Here is a 17717-nt window from a genome sequence, read left to right as displayed (position 1 = left end):
TAGGCTGGAGTAAGATTGAGTCAGGTTTATAAGCTTGATTTCAGCTATATTAGATTGAAGTAGGACAACAAGAAGATATGGGTCAGTTCGGAGTCTATGATGTGAAAATAGTAGGACTCGGATTTGCTCGACCAACCCTTCAATTTGAGCCTAAACCAAATTGTATCCTTCCCAAGAAAATAAACCGAACTGAAATTGGCCTAACTTAAGTACAGAATCCATTCTATTTTTGTTTTTTTGTTTTAAGATAACAGTGCAAGAATAAATTATACAAGCAGGGAACTTCAAGGAGAGTTCGGGTTGTATCTTTCATGCAAAAGAATGACCGATCTTAGGGATGGCAAGTTACACCGTCTCGAGCATCTGATCTGATCCTAATGGGGCAGATTTTATCCAACTTGCAACAAATTTGAGGTGGGTATGGATATTGGTAGAAAACCTCTGCAAACTTAGCCCACACTACGGATTAGTTCATATTCACCTAGGGTTAACATTGCCAAAGTTGCACCGTTAATAGATGATTGACAGAGAAGATACGCTGGTATTTGTTGGCGATCCACTCGTTCATAATGGAGTGTATCTTCTTGGATGTGCTGCCCCAAAAAAATATAGTCCAATTTAGAAATCTTTCCGATGATATCCTTAATTAGCATATCTCTGAAAATATACTATTTCAAACACATTTAGCATCTTCCTTAGATATGCTTCTATGAAAGGTAAAGCTTAAGCAAAAAAAAGAGTGGTTCATCCATGCATACTCGAAAAATTCTATAATTCAATGACAAACTCTATATAAGCATATAAACATAGGGTCCAAAAACATTCAGTTCGACAAAAACTATTGCTACTAGATATACAGCAATCTACATCTTCTTTCAGAATTCCATGGAGCCACCAAAAAGAGAGGACAACGTTCCCACAAGCCAACATGCGGCAATAACCATCCAGGGACTATTGGAGAATAGAGACAGCTTCGACAAGAGTGGGGATCCTGCGAGGATCCTCTACTTCACAAAAGCTGTCAATGAAAGCAGTCAATGGAATGATCTCCCACCGGAGATGGCGGAAATATTCAGGAGAGCGTTCGTCTCAAAATCCTCGATGATGGGTTTAGACATCAATGGCGAAACCGTCGTCGTCGACTTCCACCGCATGTTGCTCATCAAGGAGACGGGTTGCGGACGGTCCATTGCATGGATCGACGTAGAAGGGAAGTGTTTCTTTCCCCGGGAGCCAGTACACTGTTCTTGCTGCTGGGGTGAAGGCATCGGGCGAGTGGTGCGAGAGCTTGATCGACCATGGAGGAGGCCACCCCAAGTTCCTGATCTGAACCTCTCACCTCCGGAAGTTGTTGATGATGAGAACAATGGAGATCGATGATTACATGAATTAAATATGGTAAAATGGTTTTAGAGTTGAAAAAGATTCATCCTTTTTGTTTTTGTTTTTTTTTTTCTTCTTCTCCTTCTTGTTTTTTTTTTGGATGAATTGTATTTCTCATCCTTTTGTTACCTCTGTATTATTTTCAAGCTTCCAGTAACTTGAAAGCTTCACATAGTTGTGATGTACTTAAAGAAAGAAAGACCATGGTAGACACGATATTTTCAAGATTCAACATAAGATTTTGATATGGCAAACAAAAGCAACTATCTAAATGTTTAGTTTTTTCATTGGATGATGCACTAGATTTGTGGTCGTAGGATTTTTGCGGGGTATACATCTTAGGCCAATGGTATTGAGGGTGCATGTGGCCTACCTCTAATTATATATTTGATGGCCGCGTTTCATTTTCATCTAGAAATCCAAGTATGAACCTAGTCCAAAATCACTTGGGCTTTTCTGCGAGCAATGCTTAAAGAAACTCATGCTGGCTACCAACTAGAAGGGGAAGAAGCATTGATGCTTGCTCTTTCTGTATCTCTCTCGCTCGCTCGTGGAAAGGGTGGCCAAGGGGCATGGTCCATCACTGGTTAACCATCAGGATCAAAAAGCAGACATATTTAGGAAAAAAAAAATGTAATAATCATAGAGAAATGGATATTGTAAGTGAAAATGAAAAAACTAATAAGTGAGAACGAACTAGGGTTGCAAATAGGTAAAATCGAACCATGACATGCCCGACCTTATTTATATTTGGAAACCCGTTGGTTGGGTTTGGTTTAAAAATTGGACCCAATCTAAATTTTAGATTGAATTCGAGTCCCGCATTTTTCAGCTCAACCCAACTGGCCCACTCTGTATATAATCTAGGTGTCTAACTTGGGTCAACAAGAAATGGTCCTAATCCTGCTAGGACCCGATTCGGCCAACCCAAAAACTTGAATCATATGAGCCTTCTTCTCTATCACTCCAAATATCTATTTTTAATTTATTGAATGAACTCTTATTTAAACTAACTCTTTTTTTTCACTCAACAACTATATCTTCTCTCATCTATTTTCACTTAATTATATTAAAACATACATATTTTATTGTTTATTTTTAGTAATTTATATTTAACTATCAATTATTGTGTCTTAGCTATAAAAAAATAGATAGAAGTTTGACTCAAAATACCAACCCAACTTGACCTAGTCTTGACTCAAACCCCAATATTCAAGTTGCGTCCACTTCATACTTGAGTCTTACCTAACTGAAATAATCTGCAGGGTCTGGATTTCTTTTCACGGACCCAACCGTATCAGCTAATGCGTTGGGTCTGGGTCCAACTTCTTGACCTAAATATGAAAATCGACTGGATTAGGGTCAAGCATTCCTTAGTCCAACCCAACCCATTTGCTGCTTTAGAGAGAACCGAAAAATTGTAGTTGAAAGCAAACAAATTAATAAAACAATGAATATAAACTTAAGAAGAATATGTAATCAGTGATAATGTACTACATTAAATAAATTGAAACCAAAGCAGATCAAATGAGCTAAAAGCATAGCATATTAATAACTGAAGATAGTATTTGTGATTAGTGGCGATAAGCACCTAAACAATTAGATGTTCTTAATCTTTTTTTTTTTGATGATGATAACAATCTGCTTCAATAAATTGGAAGCATGTTAGCAAATTTACAGATCTAAAAACTTTTATAGTATTATTTTCTTAAATAGAAAATTCCTATAATATTTTTAAAGGGAAAAAATAGAGCATATCAATGATCAAAAATCCAAAATAATGCATGAGGTGCCAATTTTTAGCAAAACTATTGTTTGTCGACTCACTTTTCATTGATGAATGACATGAGACAAAAATAGTAAATAAACAAGAAATAAGAGAAAAAAATATATGGAAGCCTACAGTTTAATCATCTAAATCCAGACGAGAAAATAATTCAACCCACAAAATAAAAGCCACCAGTGACAAAGTAATCCAATCCATCCCCAGTTGGAAAAAGCAATTAACCTCGGTAAAGGCAAGATCACTGTTGGGTCATTAGTTCAATTGAAAAAATGACCTCGATCTCTAGAATGCATCATTGATTTTTAAGTGAAGCCAGGCCAATCAAGGTTCTGATTCACTAGATTTTCAATCTAACCAACCAAGCCAATCTAATAGTGATAACCATGGACGAATCCAAGCGAATGGAAGCCTCTCCCAAATAATCGAGAATAGCAAAGAATTCAAATGGTGCAACAAATTTGCCTTTTTTTCATTTATTTAAACAACTCATTTTGATTTTGGGCAATTACTATTATCTATAAGTGAAAAAATCATTAAAATCATGATTTGCACATTAGATTCATTCCTTAAAACAATGTTAGCTAAGTTATATGAGACAAGATGAGAATTATATATCTTTCAACATATATCTAGGAGCCATCCTATTAATCAATCAATGAAAAAATTTGCCCAGGATAAAATAATTAAAATTTGCTCAAAATTCTAATGTCTAAAGTAGACAATAGCTAGGATGTTTGACTCGGATGGTAAGCAATATTTCATGCTAATGTCAACCTTGGGTTCACAAAAAATTTTAATTCAAAGCCATGTTGCATCGAGATAACTGTCAAAATTTATAATTCATGTCTAGGGTTGTGAGCAAATCTTACCAGACTAAGTTTGGTGCAATCCAAACTTAATGCAACATAGAAGTAGGTCAAAGTTTTGAATCCAAAATAATCAAAGGCTACGAAATAATTTATTATTTTTTGTGCAATAAGTAATTGATGTCCCATGTTACGCACGCAAGATAGGCTCTAAAATGCTTCTTTAAGGTCCATGCGGAAGCCCTAATCAAAATGCTTATGATGATGATGATAATGAGAACAACTAACAGTATAAAACTAATTGATATTTACCTGTTGCAAAGGAGTGAAGAAGTCTATGAGGGGAAGAAAAATATCAACATCAATATGTCACCAAGTTGCTTTGGTTATGCCCCACCATAATATAATGGATGAAGTTAAGACACTTGATTCAATCCCTCCATTAAACTCTGCATATCTTGACCATCTATCCCTATATTAGCTTAAGAGGAGAAGATGAGAAAATAAGACCTTTGAGTGTTATATGTCTCATTCAAACGGTCTAACCACAAGGTATAAGTATGACATTGTTAAAGGCTGTTGAGTTGAATGTGATTTGTTTCGAATCAAATTTATAATTATGTATACGAATATCTGAAAGATATAGATTCTTAATGGATTTATGTTTGAAATGGAATTGATTATATATTTATACTAGTTTGTCGTAATTTGTATTTATATTTTATTATATGAATTGTCTAGTTAAGGTATTCATTACTTATTGGTCTGTCTAGTTCATTATATGATTTCTTACTATTTTTATAAATCTAAAGAATTAGCTCGACATGGAGTTTTTCAATATGGAGAGCGACTAGAAAGACTATGGTACAAATTGTCTTATATTAGAGTTTATTTGAATTGATGTATTACCTTAGACTAATGTTAGAATTGTGAGACATTGTAAGTTAAGTTAGTTAATGAAATAAAGATTGCATATTATTAGTTTAAATTGTTCCGTTGCATATATCATGTTGAGATGCCTTGCATGCTCATAGGAAGAGCTTCTTATGACTGTGTGGCAGTTGCCGTGACCCTCGACTCGCAATCTCAGGTCAGAGGCGTGACAAATAATGAATTACCTAAAAAATGTAATTATAAAATTGAATGAATAAATGAATTATTTTGATTTTAGACTTGAAAATAGGGATTAAATGTCAAAATCTTCAAATTATTGTTTCAAAAGCAGATAATTAGCATATATTAAGTTCTCAAAAAATATAACAAACTATGCACTAAAAACCTGCTCCATAAATCTTTATTCCAAAAGGTGGCAACTCAGCTAAGATCTAGCAATTGACTCACTTGCAACACAATACAAATCATTAATTAACTAAGAGTAAGTACAACCTATATGCAGGTACAAGATAGCAAAATCGTGGCAATCAAAGTATCAAAGAGGAATGGTAATGATCTGCCTAAAAAATTTATTTTCAAAAGAATATCCATGTTTTTTTTATTTGCTTCCCCATTTTAAAATGTAAATATGCAAAATTTATTTTAAAGAATTTGGATGGGTTAGTTTAGGTCTAAAGCTAGTTAGCCAAGTCTGCAAGATCAAGCTTGCATTTAATTCATTTTGATGCTTTGAAATTTGACTTCAAATGCCCTATCATGTGAGCTACATTCCCATGTGTCATCAGGACTTACAATCTTTTCAGAAGTTGTTTTTCATAGATGTTCTTGTAGCTTATCATGGGAATTATGGGGCATATCTTGGATGGAGATAAATTTAGATAAGAAAGAGAACAATTACCGATCACTTGAGTAAAACAATAAAATTAGTGAGGGGAAAAATTAAAATAAAGGGAGAGGGAGTTATTAAACCCACTTTCTCTCTATAGAGAAATCCTAATTTATAGAATCTTTAATTTATCTAATTTTCTTTTCTCTCTTTCACTCTCCTTTTGGATTTGTACTATAGATATCTAAGCCTAAAATTCAAGTCGATGCATTCGGCTCACACCTAACCAAACTCTAGGCCACATTATAAGCCTAATCAAGCTTTGATTGGACCCAGTCCACTCTATCCTAAGCTTTTAAATCTAGATATAAATAAACTCATCTAGGCTTCTTGATTTTAACTTAGGCTAACTCAAGGTTTTCATTTCATCTTCCTTTTCCCATCAATCCAAGGGATGGTCATAGTTTAAGATTACGAGAGACAAGAATCTCAAATTTCAATGACTAATGCATTATGAATATCTACAACTATATAGTGCCTAACAAACAAATTTAGAAAATTATGAGGAATTACTTGTGCAAAAATATTCTATCCCACTACGATGAGCAATGCTATGATGATATACAATAAGAGAAGTCCCTAGTCACTTTTTTCCACCCTTCCAATGAAAATTCTGCTCATAGGCTATTCACCTTATGAGAGCCTCGCTACTTCCTTCTTGAGTAATTAATTCTAAATTGATTCCAAAGTCGTAACCTTCATAGGCTGTGGTGCCTATCTACTAACTTCAATGTATGGTGACCTTGTCAAGCTTTTATATTGCCGATAATCTTGGGAGTAGATTGAGGATGTTTGAAACTAAAGAGATATATGATAAACTTTTATGCTACTTGAAAATAACCATGCTAAGTCTTTTTCTTTAAAATAGATTGTTTCGATAAGTCCAAAACTTGAAGTTCTCCTGGATCCTTTTCTTAGTCAGAAGGTATGTGAGATTTAAATTTATTTAACATCGTGAACCAAATTAGGACTTGGATATCATAGATAGGTTGTTTCCATCCATCTACTAATTATTCTGTATATTTATTTAGATTTTATTTTTTACATGAATATTCTTCTAAAAAATTCAAATTTGCATAAATACTCTCTTAAAATTTATATTTATTTATACACCATCATAAAACACTATTTTTGCACAAATACCCTTAGCATAATGGTTATTCTAGCATCGTTAATAAAAACCATATTTATTTTAATTAAAAATAAAATAAAATTTTGAAATTACTTTTTTTTTTGTCGCTCATCGCGATTATCTTATAAATGTTTCTTTTTGTACATCTACCCATTAAAAATATTTCAGTAATTTTAATTTAAAATCGTTAATTTTTTTAATGATATTAGATGATGTGGGTACATATGCAAAAATAAAAAATAAAAAAATATTAGAATAATAAAATAAGTAAAAAAATTTTATTTATTTATACTCTGATGAGCTAAACAACTTGAAGCAGACCATCCTATCAAGGCACTGCCTTGCTGGCTGGTAGCAAGTCACCAAATTCCTGAAGGCTGGCAGCGAGCGAGTCGATATGTTTTGTTTTGTTTTGTTTTGGCGCCAGCAAAATACCTACCTGGTGCGTGACAGATAAAAAACCGTTGGCTCCCGCCAATCTCTCCCGACCCTTCACCGAAACTACAGCTCAGAGTTTCCCTCCTGAAATCTCTCTCACCATCCAAATCAACCCCTCCCTTCCCCCATCCTACCTGTACTCCTCCCCGCCCTCTTCTTTCCTTCCTTTTTTCCTTCCCTTCTTTTAACACATGCCTCCACCCTTCTTTCCCTTCCACCCCCTCCCCCCATCCGGCCATGGGCAACTGCTTCTCCAACGACAAATCCCCGCAGCCCGCCGCCGGCAGCGCCCCCGCGGCCGACCCCCCGAACCCCCCCGCCCGCAATCCCCCCCCGCCGAAGCCCTCCCCGCCCCCCTCCAAGCCGGTCCCCGTCGGCCCCGTGCTCGGCCGCCCCATGGAGGACGTCAAGGCCACCTACACCATGGGGAAGGAGCTCGGCCGGGGCCAGTTCGGCGTCACCCACCTCTGCACCCACAGGCTCACCGGCGAGCAATTCGCCTGCAAGACCATCGCCAAGAGGAAGCTCGTCAGCAAGGAGGACATCGAGGACGTCCGGCGGGAGGTCCAGATCATGTACCATCTCTCCGGCCAGCCCAACATCGTCGAGCTCAAGGGCGCCTTCGAGGACAAGCACTCCGTCCATCTCGTCATGGAGCTCTGCGCCGGCGGGGAGCTCTTCGATAGGATTATCGCCAGGGGGCATTACACGGAGAGGGCGGCCGCTTCCCTCCTCAGGACCATCGTGCAGATCGTTCACACCTGCCATTCCATGGGCGTCATTCATCGGGACCTCAAGCCCGAGAATTTCCTCCTGTCGAGCAAGAACGAGAATGCGCCCCTCAAGGCTACGGATTTCGGCCTCTCCGTCTTCTTCAAGGAAGGTCTTAACTCTTCTTCCATTAAATTGAATGATTTCTTCCTTGTTTCTTTTAATTCTTCTGATCTTATCATCTTTCTCGCCGTTATCATCTTCATGAATGTCACAGCATTTTCACAAAATCTTGGCCAGCTAATTTAACCTTAAAAACCCTATAATCTTCTAAATAGGAATCAGCCCGAATTTCCATATTAGCTGGTTTGACCCCTCTCTCTCTCTCTATATATATACACATATATTATTAGGAAAATATCTATAATTATATCAATACCTATTGAATATTATCCATCTTTTGCACATTATAGAATCATTAGATCTACTTTTTTTAATATATAACCACCAAATATTTCGTTTTTTTTTCTTTAAATACTATATATAGAAATAGACACCTGTTATTTCTAGTGCACTCATTACCCAAGGAAGATGACTGTTGGCAAATTGTGTTTGAAATGGTGGAAGAAATAGTAAGAACGTAGAAGAGGAACGAAGGCATTAAATGGAAGAAGGGAAGGAATCTGGAGAGGAAAGGCTTGCCAATGAAAGCGCTGTCTTAACGGTAACTTTCATACAATAAATGTAGGATATGCTATCCCTGGGTACAATGCCCAAAATACCAATAAGCCTAGTTGGGTTCTGCACCATCCAATTGGTTTATAGAATATGCATCCCCAACCCGATAATATGCAAAAAATGAAAAAAATGAAAAAAGAGTAGGAGAGTTGAAAGAGAATTAGTCAAATACAAGAGAAAGGAGGAGAGTAACCTGCATGATCTACTCTCTCACAATACAACTCTATATATATATAATAAAGAGTTGTTAACGAGCGAGTATTCATTGCCCAGCTGTCACTGAATAAAGAAAGCAATTATTTAGCCAAGAATCATCAAAGTCAAGATTTAATAGCTGTTGAAAGAGCCAAGACACCCGTTGGAATCAATGCCTGGTTCCAACATTTAAAAGCATATGAACTTTTTACCAGAAATGATCAAGAGTCCAAAAGGCCAAGGATTAAATACTGAAAAACTATTTTCAATTAAAAAAATCCTCCAACAAATTGTAATATGTGTTGACAATATAATGCTAGTTTTATGTCATTGGTTTCTTTTTGGTATCAGGCTTCTGGTGCATTGCATCCATGTACCTGAATATGGAGTTTGCTTTTACTAGTTACCAATCCATATGTTACTTAACAGTAGTATTATACTAGGGGAAAAAAGTATGATGCTGTTTCTGAAACAAGGGTCTTATTCTGTTTCTAAATCTATATAAGATTGATATCGTACTTGTTTTCTTCTAATTCACATGCATTTCTTTAACATTTCACTTCGGTGTTATTTTCTAAATGCCCTGTTACTTGCATCCAAGCTAACAGCAGGACTACTAATCCTAAGCAGGAGAGGTGTTCACAGACATAGTTGGAAGTGCATACTACATTGCACCTGAAGTCCTAAAGCGAAAGTATGGGCCAGAAGCAGATATATGGAGCATTGGGGTTATGCTCTATATTTTCCTGTGTGGAGTTCCACCTTTTTGGGCTGGTAGGCTGCTATCTTCTCTACTTCATTCATGCTGCTTGAAGATCTCATACTGCTTTAGATGGAGGACTAATTACGATTGTTGAATTTATCCGACAGAGTCCGAGCATGGAATATTTAATGCCATCCTGCGAGGCCACATTGATTTTACATGTGATCCTTGGCCAAACATTTCATCTGGTGCTAAGGATCTTGTCAGAAAGATGCTCAATTCAGACCCCAAGCAGAGGCTTACAGCATTCCAAGTCCTCAGTAAGAAGACACATTTTTCCCTTTTCTTGGGGCGGGGGGTACAAAACAAACATTGCTAATAATGCCATTGAACTGTTCGAGAAGAACAGTGCAAACCTTCCAAGTTTAAACTCGAGCACTCCGCAGTGCAAGCACTAAGGAGGGAGGTGCCAACCAGTCAACTGATGTACCACTGGCCTAATAACATCAAATTTTAAGTGAAACAAGATAGAAGCAAAAAAACTAAAAGATTGTTTGGATCATTAATTTTTATCACCAAGAGTAGCAGGTCAGTTAGGAAGTAGGAGCCATGAAACTTATTATTTTTGCATCATTATGAAGGAAGCCCCAATTTCATCAAATGAGCCAGTCTTCTCATAGGGGTATGATTTATCTTATCCTGATATGAAATAAATTAATGGAATCTGTTTGCTATGGCAGATCACCCATGGATCAAAGAAGATGGAGAAGCACCTGATACGCCCCTCGATAATGCTGTTCTCAATAGGCTGAAACAGTTCAGAGCAATGAACCTATTTAAGAAAGCGGCACTGAGGGTAAACTTTTGCTTCTCTTTCTCTAATCTCTGAGGCTATTAAGCGGCCAATAATTAAAAGCCCGATCATTTGCGCGATATATAGTACAAACTTTAGCAAATTAGTTGCTAATTTAGTAGCAAAAATAGGCCCCTTGTGGCTTGTACTTAAGTTCATGTTCTTACTTCCAAATTGTGCAGGTCATAGCGGGCTGTCTATCAGAAGAAGAGATTCAAGGGCTGAAGCAGATGTTCAAGAACATGGATACTGATAATAGTGGGACTATAACACTAGAAGAACTGAAACAAGGACTCTGCAAACAAGGAACGAAGCTCTCTGAGTTCGAACTTAAACAGCTAATGGAAGCTGTAAGTTCTTCAGAAACCCACCACAATTTTAAGAACCGTTACCAAATACAAAGCAACACTTTTTCACTTAAAATAATCCAAATCAGCATCAGCTTGTACTTAGATTCCTCTTTTCTTAATTCTTTTCCAACACTTTTTGATACAGGCTGATGCAGATGGCAATGGAACAATAGACTATGAAGAGTTCATCACAGCGACAGTGCACATGAACAGAATGGATAGAGAAGAGCTTCTCTATACAGCATTCCAGTACTTCGACAAGGATGGCAGCGGGTATGTGCAACCAAGCTAGGATAAGTTTACGAGAATTACTTTCCGCAAAAAAAAAAAAGTTCCAAAATTTAGACCATGAGTCCTCTTGCAAATTAAACCAATGAAACTAGTGTACCAGATTGGATAGGCAATGGCTAATCTTCTTCTATATTTTAACTCCAGATTCATTACCAAAGAAGAGCTCGAGCAAGCCCTCAAGGAGAAGGGGTTTTATGATGGTCAGGAAATCAAGGACATCATTGCTGAAGCTGACTCTGACAATGTAAGGATAAAAAATAGATCACTAAAGAAAAACTTGATCTTTCTCTGCACAGATTGAATGAATTAATTGCAGAATTTTAGCTTACCACTGCAAGGCCTGTGGACAAACCTAATTAGCCTTCACTTGTATCAATGAACCTTCTGCATCAACAAAACGTGCAGCTATGCTGATGCTCTTTTTGTTCTCATCTATGTTCTTCTTGCAGGATGGGAGGATCAATTACACCGAGTTTGTCGCAATGATGAAGAAAGGGATTCCAGATCCAAACCCAAAGAAGCGGCGCGATGTGTTCATGTAATGGGGCATGAGGAGAGGAAGTGGAACATCGGCTAACATGGTGTATTGACATGATGATCACAGGGGGTGCATTCGAAGGCGAAGCAACTATTCATAAAATTAATTTCAAGGAGCTCATTCTTGCTGCTCATGAAACATGTTCATGAATTTATGTAATACTATTTTGTTGGTGGGATGGACATAAACTGGGACTGTAATCAGCAACCTCTTCTTGGTGGGGGAGGGGGGGGGGAAGGTTGGTTCGTTTTAAACTTTTCTCAGCAATGAACTAGGCAAGTACTCTTTCTAGTTGACAATATCTGGTGAGCAAAAGAAAACACTCAGCTGATATCCCTTTGTCATTAATAAATGGGCGTATGAACAGCCAGGACTCTCAAGGATAGATACTACTAAATTGGAATATGGATTTCAGGATAGCAATGTGGATACAAGGGCCATAATAGCACATAAGAGTTCTGAAAGAAACTTCAATTCAGGGTTAATTGTCCAGATATAGTTTGATGATTTCAACACCTATGCAGCCATAAGGTTAGGGACATCATGGAAGGGTGTGGGATTGTAGCAGATGGACATAGATAGCAAGAGATTGGGCTTATATCCTGGTCCTATAAAGCCTGACATTTGTTGCAAAGGAGAGGTCCCTAAACACATCCATCCTGGATCCTATGAGAGTATGTGCTTCTTTTAGCACTACCAAGTTAAAGGTTAAGAGGAAGAATTCTGCACCAATGGACCTACTTCATCTTCAGCCAATTCACTTTTGAGTTTGTTAACCTCGGCGTTTCTCTGATAGTGGTAGGAAGCCTTTACAAGTGTAATTGTTTAATCATTAGGCTCGAAACATTAACTTCATTATGCTACTAACAACAAACTCACCAACATGCCTTCGTCTTCTACTATCCCTTGTTCCGATATCTTATCAATTTTGTGGTAGGAGGGACTTTCTGCATCTTTCTCATCATTTAAATCAGAAAATGCAGCTGTGATTGTAAACACCACTTTTTAAAAATATAAGTTGGAAAATAATAAAAAAATAAACATATGTTTGGATGATTAGACTGAAAATCTTATTGAATTTGTGGATTGAGCCAATATAACCAGTAAGATCATAAGATTACAGGCTGGGCTAAGACTATATTCATAAGTATCCAAAAATAGCTTTGGAATGAGCCGGCCCAAATTCTATAGGAAGAAGAAAAAGACTTGCTGGTTGTATTTATAAATATAGACCTAGCATTAGAGGTGCAAATGGGTCAAGTCGGGACATAAGTGATCCAACCTAACCTGGTTTTTTATTTCGGTCCTAATTTTGAACCCAGACTCACCTCAATAGAAAATTGGGTCAGGTTGGGTCGGGTCTAGCGCTATAATTTTTGACCCAACGGGTCATTCGGATCGAGGTGAATCCATGTATAGCCCAAACCTAACCCAATTTGAGTTCGGTTCGGATCCGGTTCGGCTCAACCCATCCATGGTTTCAGAACTTATTTATACCCTCATGGGCTACATCCTGCGGGCTCAAATAATTTTATAGATTCGAAAAATAATTTTAAAATTGATATGGCATTAATTGCTTTGTACTTTTTATACTTTTATTTCCAAAAAAAAATCAAACTCCGAAATAAAGTCAAAAACGATAACTAAAAATAAATATTATTACATGAGTTCCAATATGAAGAAGAAGAAGAAAAGTTCAATACTCTTTCTCCTAATTGAATATCTAAGAAGCATCAGACCCTAACTTCCATATTTTTAACCTGTTAAACAAAAATCAGCCAATCAAATCTTGAATGGTTTCTGAAGCTCTTACCTTTACTTTGTCTCTCTCTCCATCCTGTCCTCACTTCAACAGTAATTAGAAAAATAAATCCATCACTATCATGGGGAGGGAAAATAAATAAATACTTTGATAACATGATTAATGTACAGCTATCTTTTTTCACTCTCATCTTAAATTTTTTTTTTTAATATAAAAGAAGGGAAAAAGGAGCTACCTAACTTTTATGGAAGATTAATCATATTTACAATAGAGATGAAGGATAGAGATGAGTTATATTGTTAAGGAAGGAGATGAACATATACGAAAAAAAGGAGCTAAATGGTTACAAACCAAGTGTCTGATAATTAGAACAGAAAATATTGATGCTTGTAAAAAGAAGTAGTGGAAAAAAAAATCTCATCCAGACTAGTATTTATTGCCTGAAAATTCTAAGCAATTTTACAAAAAAATCCACGGCTAACACTTTTTTTGCCATACCAACTTTGTTTGAACATGAAAAGCTCCATTAAAAAAAAACACCAGAATCCAGACTCTCATCTTAATGATAACGTTAAGATTTTCCTCTTTACATTCATCAAGAAATAATAATAAAAAATTCTCTTCACTAAGAAAATAACAAGAACTCTAATATAAACAAATAAAAACTGTAAAGCCCATCCACCAAATAATACCACTAATGATAAGAATAGCAATAATAATAAATGAAGTTTAATGGCAAGATGATCAACTACAAGTCTACAATCTACAACTCCCTGCCCTGCGGCAGCAACCCAATAAGGCAAAAGGTCAAGACCTGAACCGGTTCCGGTTCGGGCGCCGGTCGGGCCAACTCCGGTTCACGGGACACAATCGCAATATTTTATTTAAGATTGCCCCCTTCTGGGTTGACTTCAGGAGACCAAGGGCATAATCGTCTTTTTCCCTATTTTATCACTAATTATCGATTAATTAATGATTTCTTGGTTATCTCCCGTAATCTTCCTTGCAGGCGGCTCAGATAAAAAAGCCAGTCATAGAGTTACCAAACCCGGATTAAATAATAATTTTAAATTTTAAAATATTAATCTACAATGGAAAAATAATTTTTCTATTTTGGAGAGGCGGACGAAAAGAGAAAAATGGGGACAACCGCAGGTGTGAACGCCTGATAAAGACGAGGATCCTCTGCACGTGCCACGGGCACGCTCTGCTGCTACGTCTTAACTTTGGGCCCCGCACTTTTATTAAAATTACGGAATCAGCCACGGAGAACGGGCTGGCATCTTGGACAAGCCTCGGCGCAGTGGAGAAGTACAGTTTTAAAGTCTATTTTTTGAGTGCGTGTAAAGTAAGTTGCCAATGGAAACAATGAAGTGAATAATGTACATTGGATCTGATCGATATTGGGTAGGTAAAGTTCGTTAGTTACAGCTCCACTTGATCCAATATTCCCATGAAAACACAGTAAGAATTACTATCTACTAGTTTGCTATTGCAAAAAATGACATGGTTGGAATCATCTCCAAGGAGATAAATGCAAATTTGTCTTCTTTTTTTTTCCATAGGGTGAGAGGTGGAGCGGATGGAGAGAGAGATGGATTTTAGGATACAGCTAACAATTTTTTAGCACAAAATTGTAGCTAGTTTTTTGTTTGTAAATTTATTTATCTTTAATGAGAAATCTGTTTAATCATTGTACTCGATCCCATCCATACTGGCAGGTAAAAAACTATCATGCTAAATAATTGTACGATAGAAGTGACACAAATTTTAATGGTTAATTAAATTATTTATAAAATGCTGACTCTAGAATTTTACATTAAATAATCATTAAAAATTGTACAAATTTTCAAAGTTTTTTTTTTCTTAGGCAAAAGGAAGAGGGTGCCCGCGTAGCAACCCCCACTGGGCCCTCTCCCCGCCGGAGAGTGTTCCATGCGGGCAGAATATTTTTTACTCATATCCTCCCCACCCATAGCAGAGTCCCACCAACATGGCAGCCCTATCTCCATGTGAGTACGTCATAATCAACATCCGCGCGTTTCGAACCTGGGCCACTCCGGTAAAATCAAAGCCCTGTTCCCACCGTGCTACCACCTCGGTGATGTTTTCAAAGTCGTTTGCTAAACTTTAATATAAATTATCTATTTTTTTTCAAAAAGCATGGTTGTGCTGCTGATGGGATGCGGCTGATACACAACATCCGCAATCTTTTAGAAAAGTGCACCTTCCATCGGGCTACTCATGTCTTCATAGAGACAAATAGTGTGGCGGACTGGGTGGCATCCTTTACAACTCATCACTTTGAAGATTTTATTTGGGATAATTACGTCTTGGTTCCATCTCCTATCTGTTTTTTCCTTCTTTTTGACTTTGTGGGCTGTACCCATATCCATTGTATGTGAGGCTTCAATGTACCTTAAAAAAAAAAAAAAAAAGCAAGTAAAATGTTGGCTTTTTTCTTATATATACATTTTAAGTCATGAACCTTTTTGTAATATCCAAGCAATCTATGTCGGACAACAAGCCAATATAAGACTGTTTTAAGATTGAAGCTCTTTTAGAATGATTTAAAAGGTCTCCTTCAGCTGATGTGGCTCTTCACTATTGTACCCCTCTTGATTTAGCATTTCCAATATTGATTGTGAGAAGGGATGCAAATAATAACCATGACGGTTACAAATTATTTTATTTCTTTACAAGTATGTTATATATCCGTCTTGTGCTTGACAATAATAATGACTAGTTTTTCTGCAAAACCAGAACAACCATAATCACTTCCAACGGCTATCTTCATCTCTTCAATGGCTAAAAACGATTTTCCATCTATTTTTTAAAATATAAATATATGGAAACTGCCAAAGAAGACAAGAAAAAGAGAATAGACTAAAAAAAGTAAGTGGATAAGGTAAAAAAAAGAAATACAAATTAATAATTATTTCTTGAGCTTCATCTTTAAATCATTGAGTTTCATCGTAACATCAAAAGCGAGAGCTTAATATAGACAATCGATTAATGTGGCAACAAAGACCAGGTCTTATAAAGTTTTGCTTTGTTATAACAACTAAAACTAATCCAATACTTATCTCTTCACTGCGGACACCGGAGAGATTCTATATATATAAAAAGGGTCTTGAAGCTCCAAACTTCGTTCGTCGCTTCCATTGACCACCCCATGTTCAAGAGCGGTCGGACTCGGTACGTAAATGTCAGTCTTATAATAACTATAGCAACTCGACAATGGAAGGTCCACCACTACTCCCTCTCCATGCTAGTGTGCATATGATTGCCTGCTCTCCACTGTGATATAACTGACCGATCCCTGCTAACTTTTCTTTCTTGGGCCTAGTACTTGTTAGATACTGACCAGTGCAACTTCATTTTAACAACTTTCGCATAATACTACCATTGAATGAGAACCATACCTTCTTATTTATTGAGTCCTATATATATCAACACGTACTTTCATTCTTTGTAGTCATCTATCACGTCCATTATAGTCTACTTTGTGCATTTCCTGCCCTCTCCATGACCACGTAGTTGAGTTCCATACTTGCATATATAGCAGCATGAGAGTTGAACTCGAGCTTCATTTGCTTGCATTAACCAAGGTGGTATATTTTATAGAGCATGCAGAGTTTAGACTATGGTTTATAAACCCAACTTATCAATGGAAGTTATCGTATGAAGGTATGATTTTTTTTTTTTTTTTTTAACACCGGTTTCTCACACCGTACATATATGAGTGCGATCAATAAAGTCAGAAAAAAAAAACTGATTAAGCGAGTAAGGAACATCTGCCCGGTTCACTCAAAAGAACTTTTCAGAATGATGCGCCGCGTAGGAGACCACCTAGTCAGCATCTGTATTCACCTACTCTCCTGCACTTCTTTGAACACTTACATTTTTCTCACACCAATAGCATGCTCAGGCATCCAATTAGACACCATTTTCAAACCCTCCTTAGCAGCCCATATGTTCTAAAGCGGGCACAAAGATTGCTCTGAGCTGCTGCATGACTCTTCCGGGGTCAAAATAATGCACCAATTCAACCGGATACCAAAAAAAAAAAAAAAAAGCAAATGGCCGGCCCCCCAACGAAAACGACCTCTCTGCCTGCTCCCATGGCAGATTTCTAATCCCATCCATCCCAACCGTCCATTTACCCATCTTCCATCAATCATGGACCCCACGATCCAGGCACAACACCTCATACAAGCCCGGGCCCACACCAATCATGCATCGTTCACG

The 17717-nt window shown here is 37.1% G+C and overlaps 1 protein-coding gene across 1 annotated transcript; it reads left to right on the top strand.

Moving 5' to 3' along the window:
- The first annotated feature begins 7559 nt into the window (after positions 1 to 7559).
- LOC103706309 (calcium-dependent protein kinase 2-like) lies at positions 7560 to 11892 on the top strand. Its single transcript, XM_008790371.3, has 8 exons — positions 7560 to 8208; positions 9600 to 9743; positions 9840 to 9992; positions 10413 to 10528; positions 10708 to 10875; positions 11021 to 11148; positions 11311 to 11410; positions 11616 to 11892. The coding sequence occupies exons 1-8, from the start codon at positions 7563 to 7565 to the stop codon at positions 11706 to 11708; spliced, it is 1548 nt and encodes a 515-aa protein (XP_008788593.1). The 5' UTR covers positions 7560 to 7562; the 3' UTR covers positions 11709 to 11892.
- The last annotated feature ends 5825 nt before the right edge of the window (positions 11893 to 17717 follow it).

The sequence above is a fragment of the Phoenix dactylifera genome, chromosome 3 (genome assembly GCF_009389715.1).
Source record: "Phoenix dactylifera cultivar Barhee BC4 chromosome 3, palm_55x_up_171113_PBpolish2nd_filt_p, whole genome shotgun sequence".
In the NCBI taxonomy this organism is placed as follows: domain Eukaryota; kingdom Viridiplantae; phylum Streptophyta; class Magnoliopsida; order Arecales; family Arecaceae; genus Phoenix; species Phoenix dactylifera.
Note: the sequence above shows the minus strand (reverse complement) of the source record. Positions and strands in the feature narration are given on the sequence as shown.

Excerpts from the sequence above, each read along its gene's own strand:
- LOC103706309 (XM_008790371.3), top strand. The coding sequence starts at position 7,563 with ATGGGCAACTGCTTCTCCAACGACAAATCCCCGCAGCCCGCCGCCGGC. Across the intron at positions 9,744-9,839 it reads AGTTCCACCTTTTTGGGCTG|AGTCCGAGCATGGAATATTT; the intron begins GTAGGCTGCTAT and ends TTTATCCGACAG. Across the intron at positions 11,149-11,310 it reads TTCGACAAGGATGGCAGCGG|ATTCATTACCAAAGAAGAGC; the intron begins GTATGTGCAACC and ends TTTTAACTCCAG.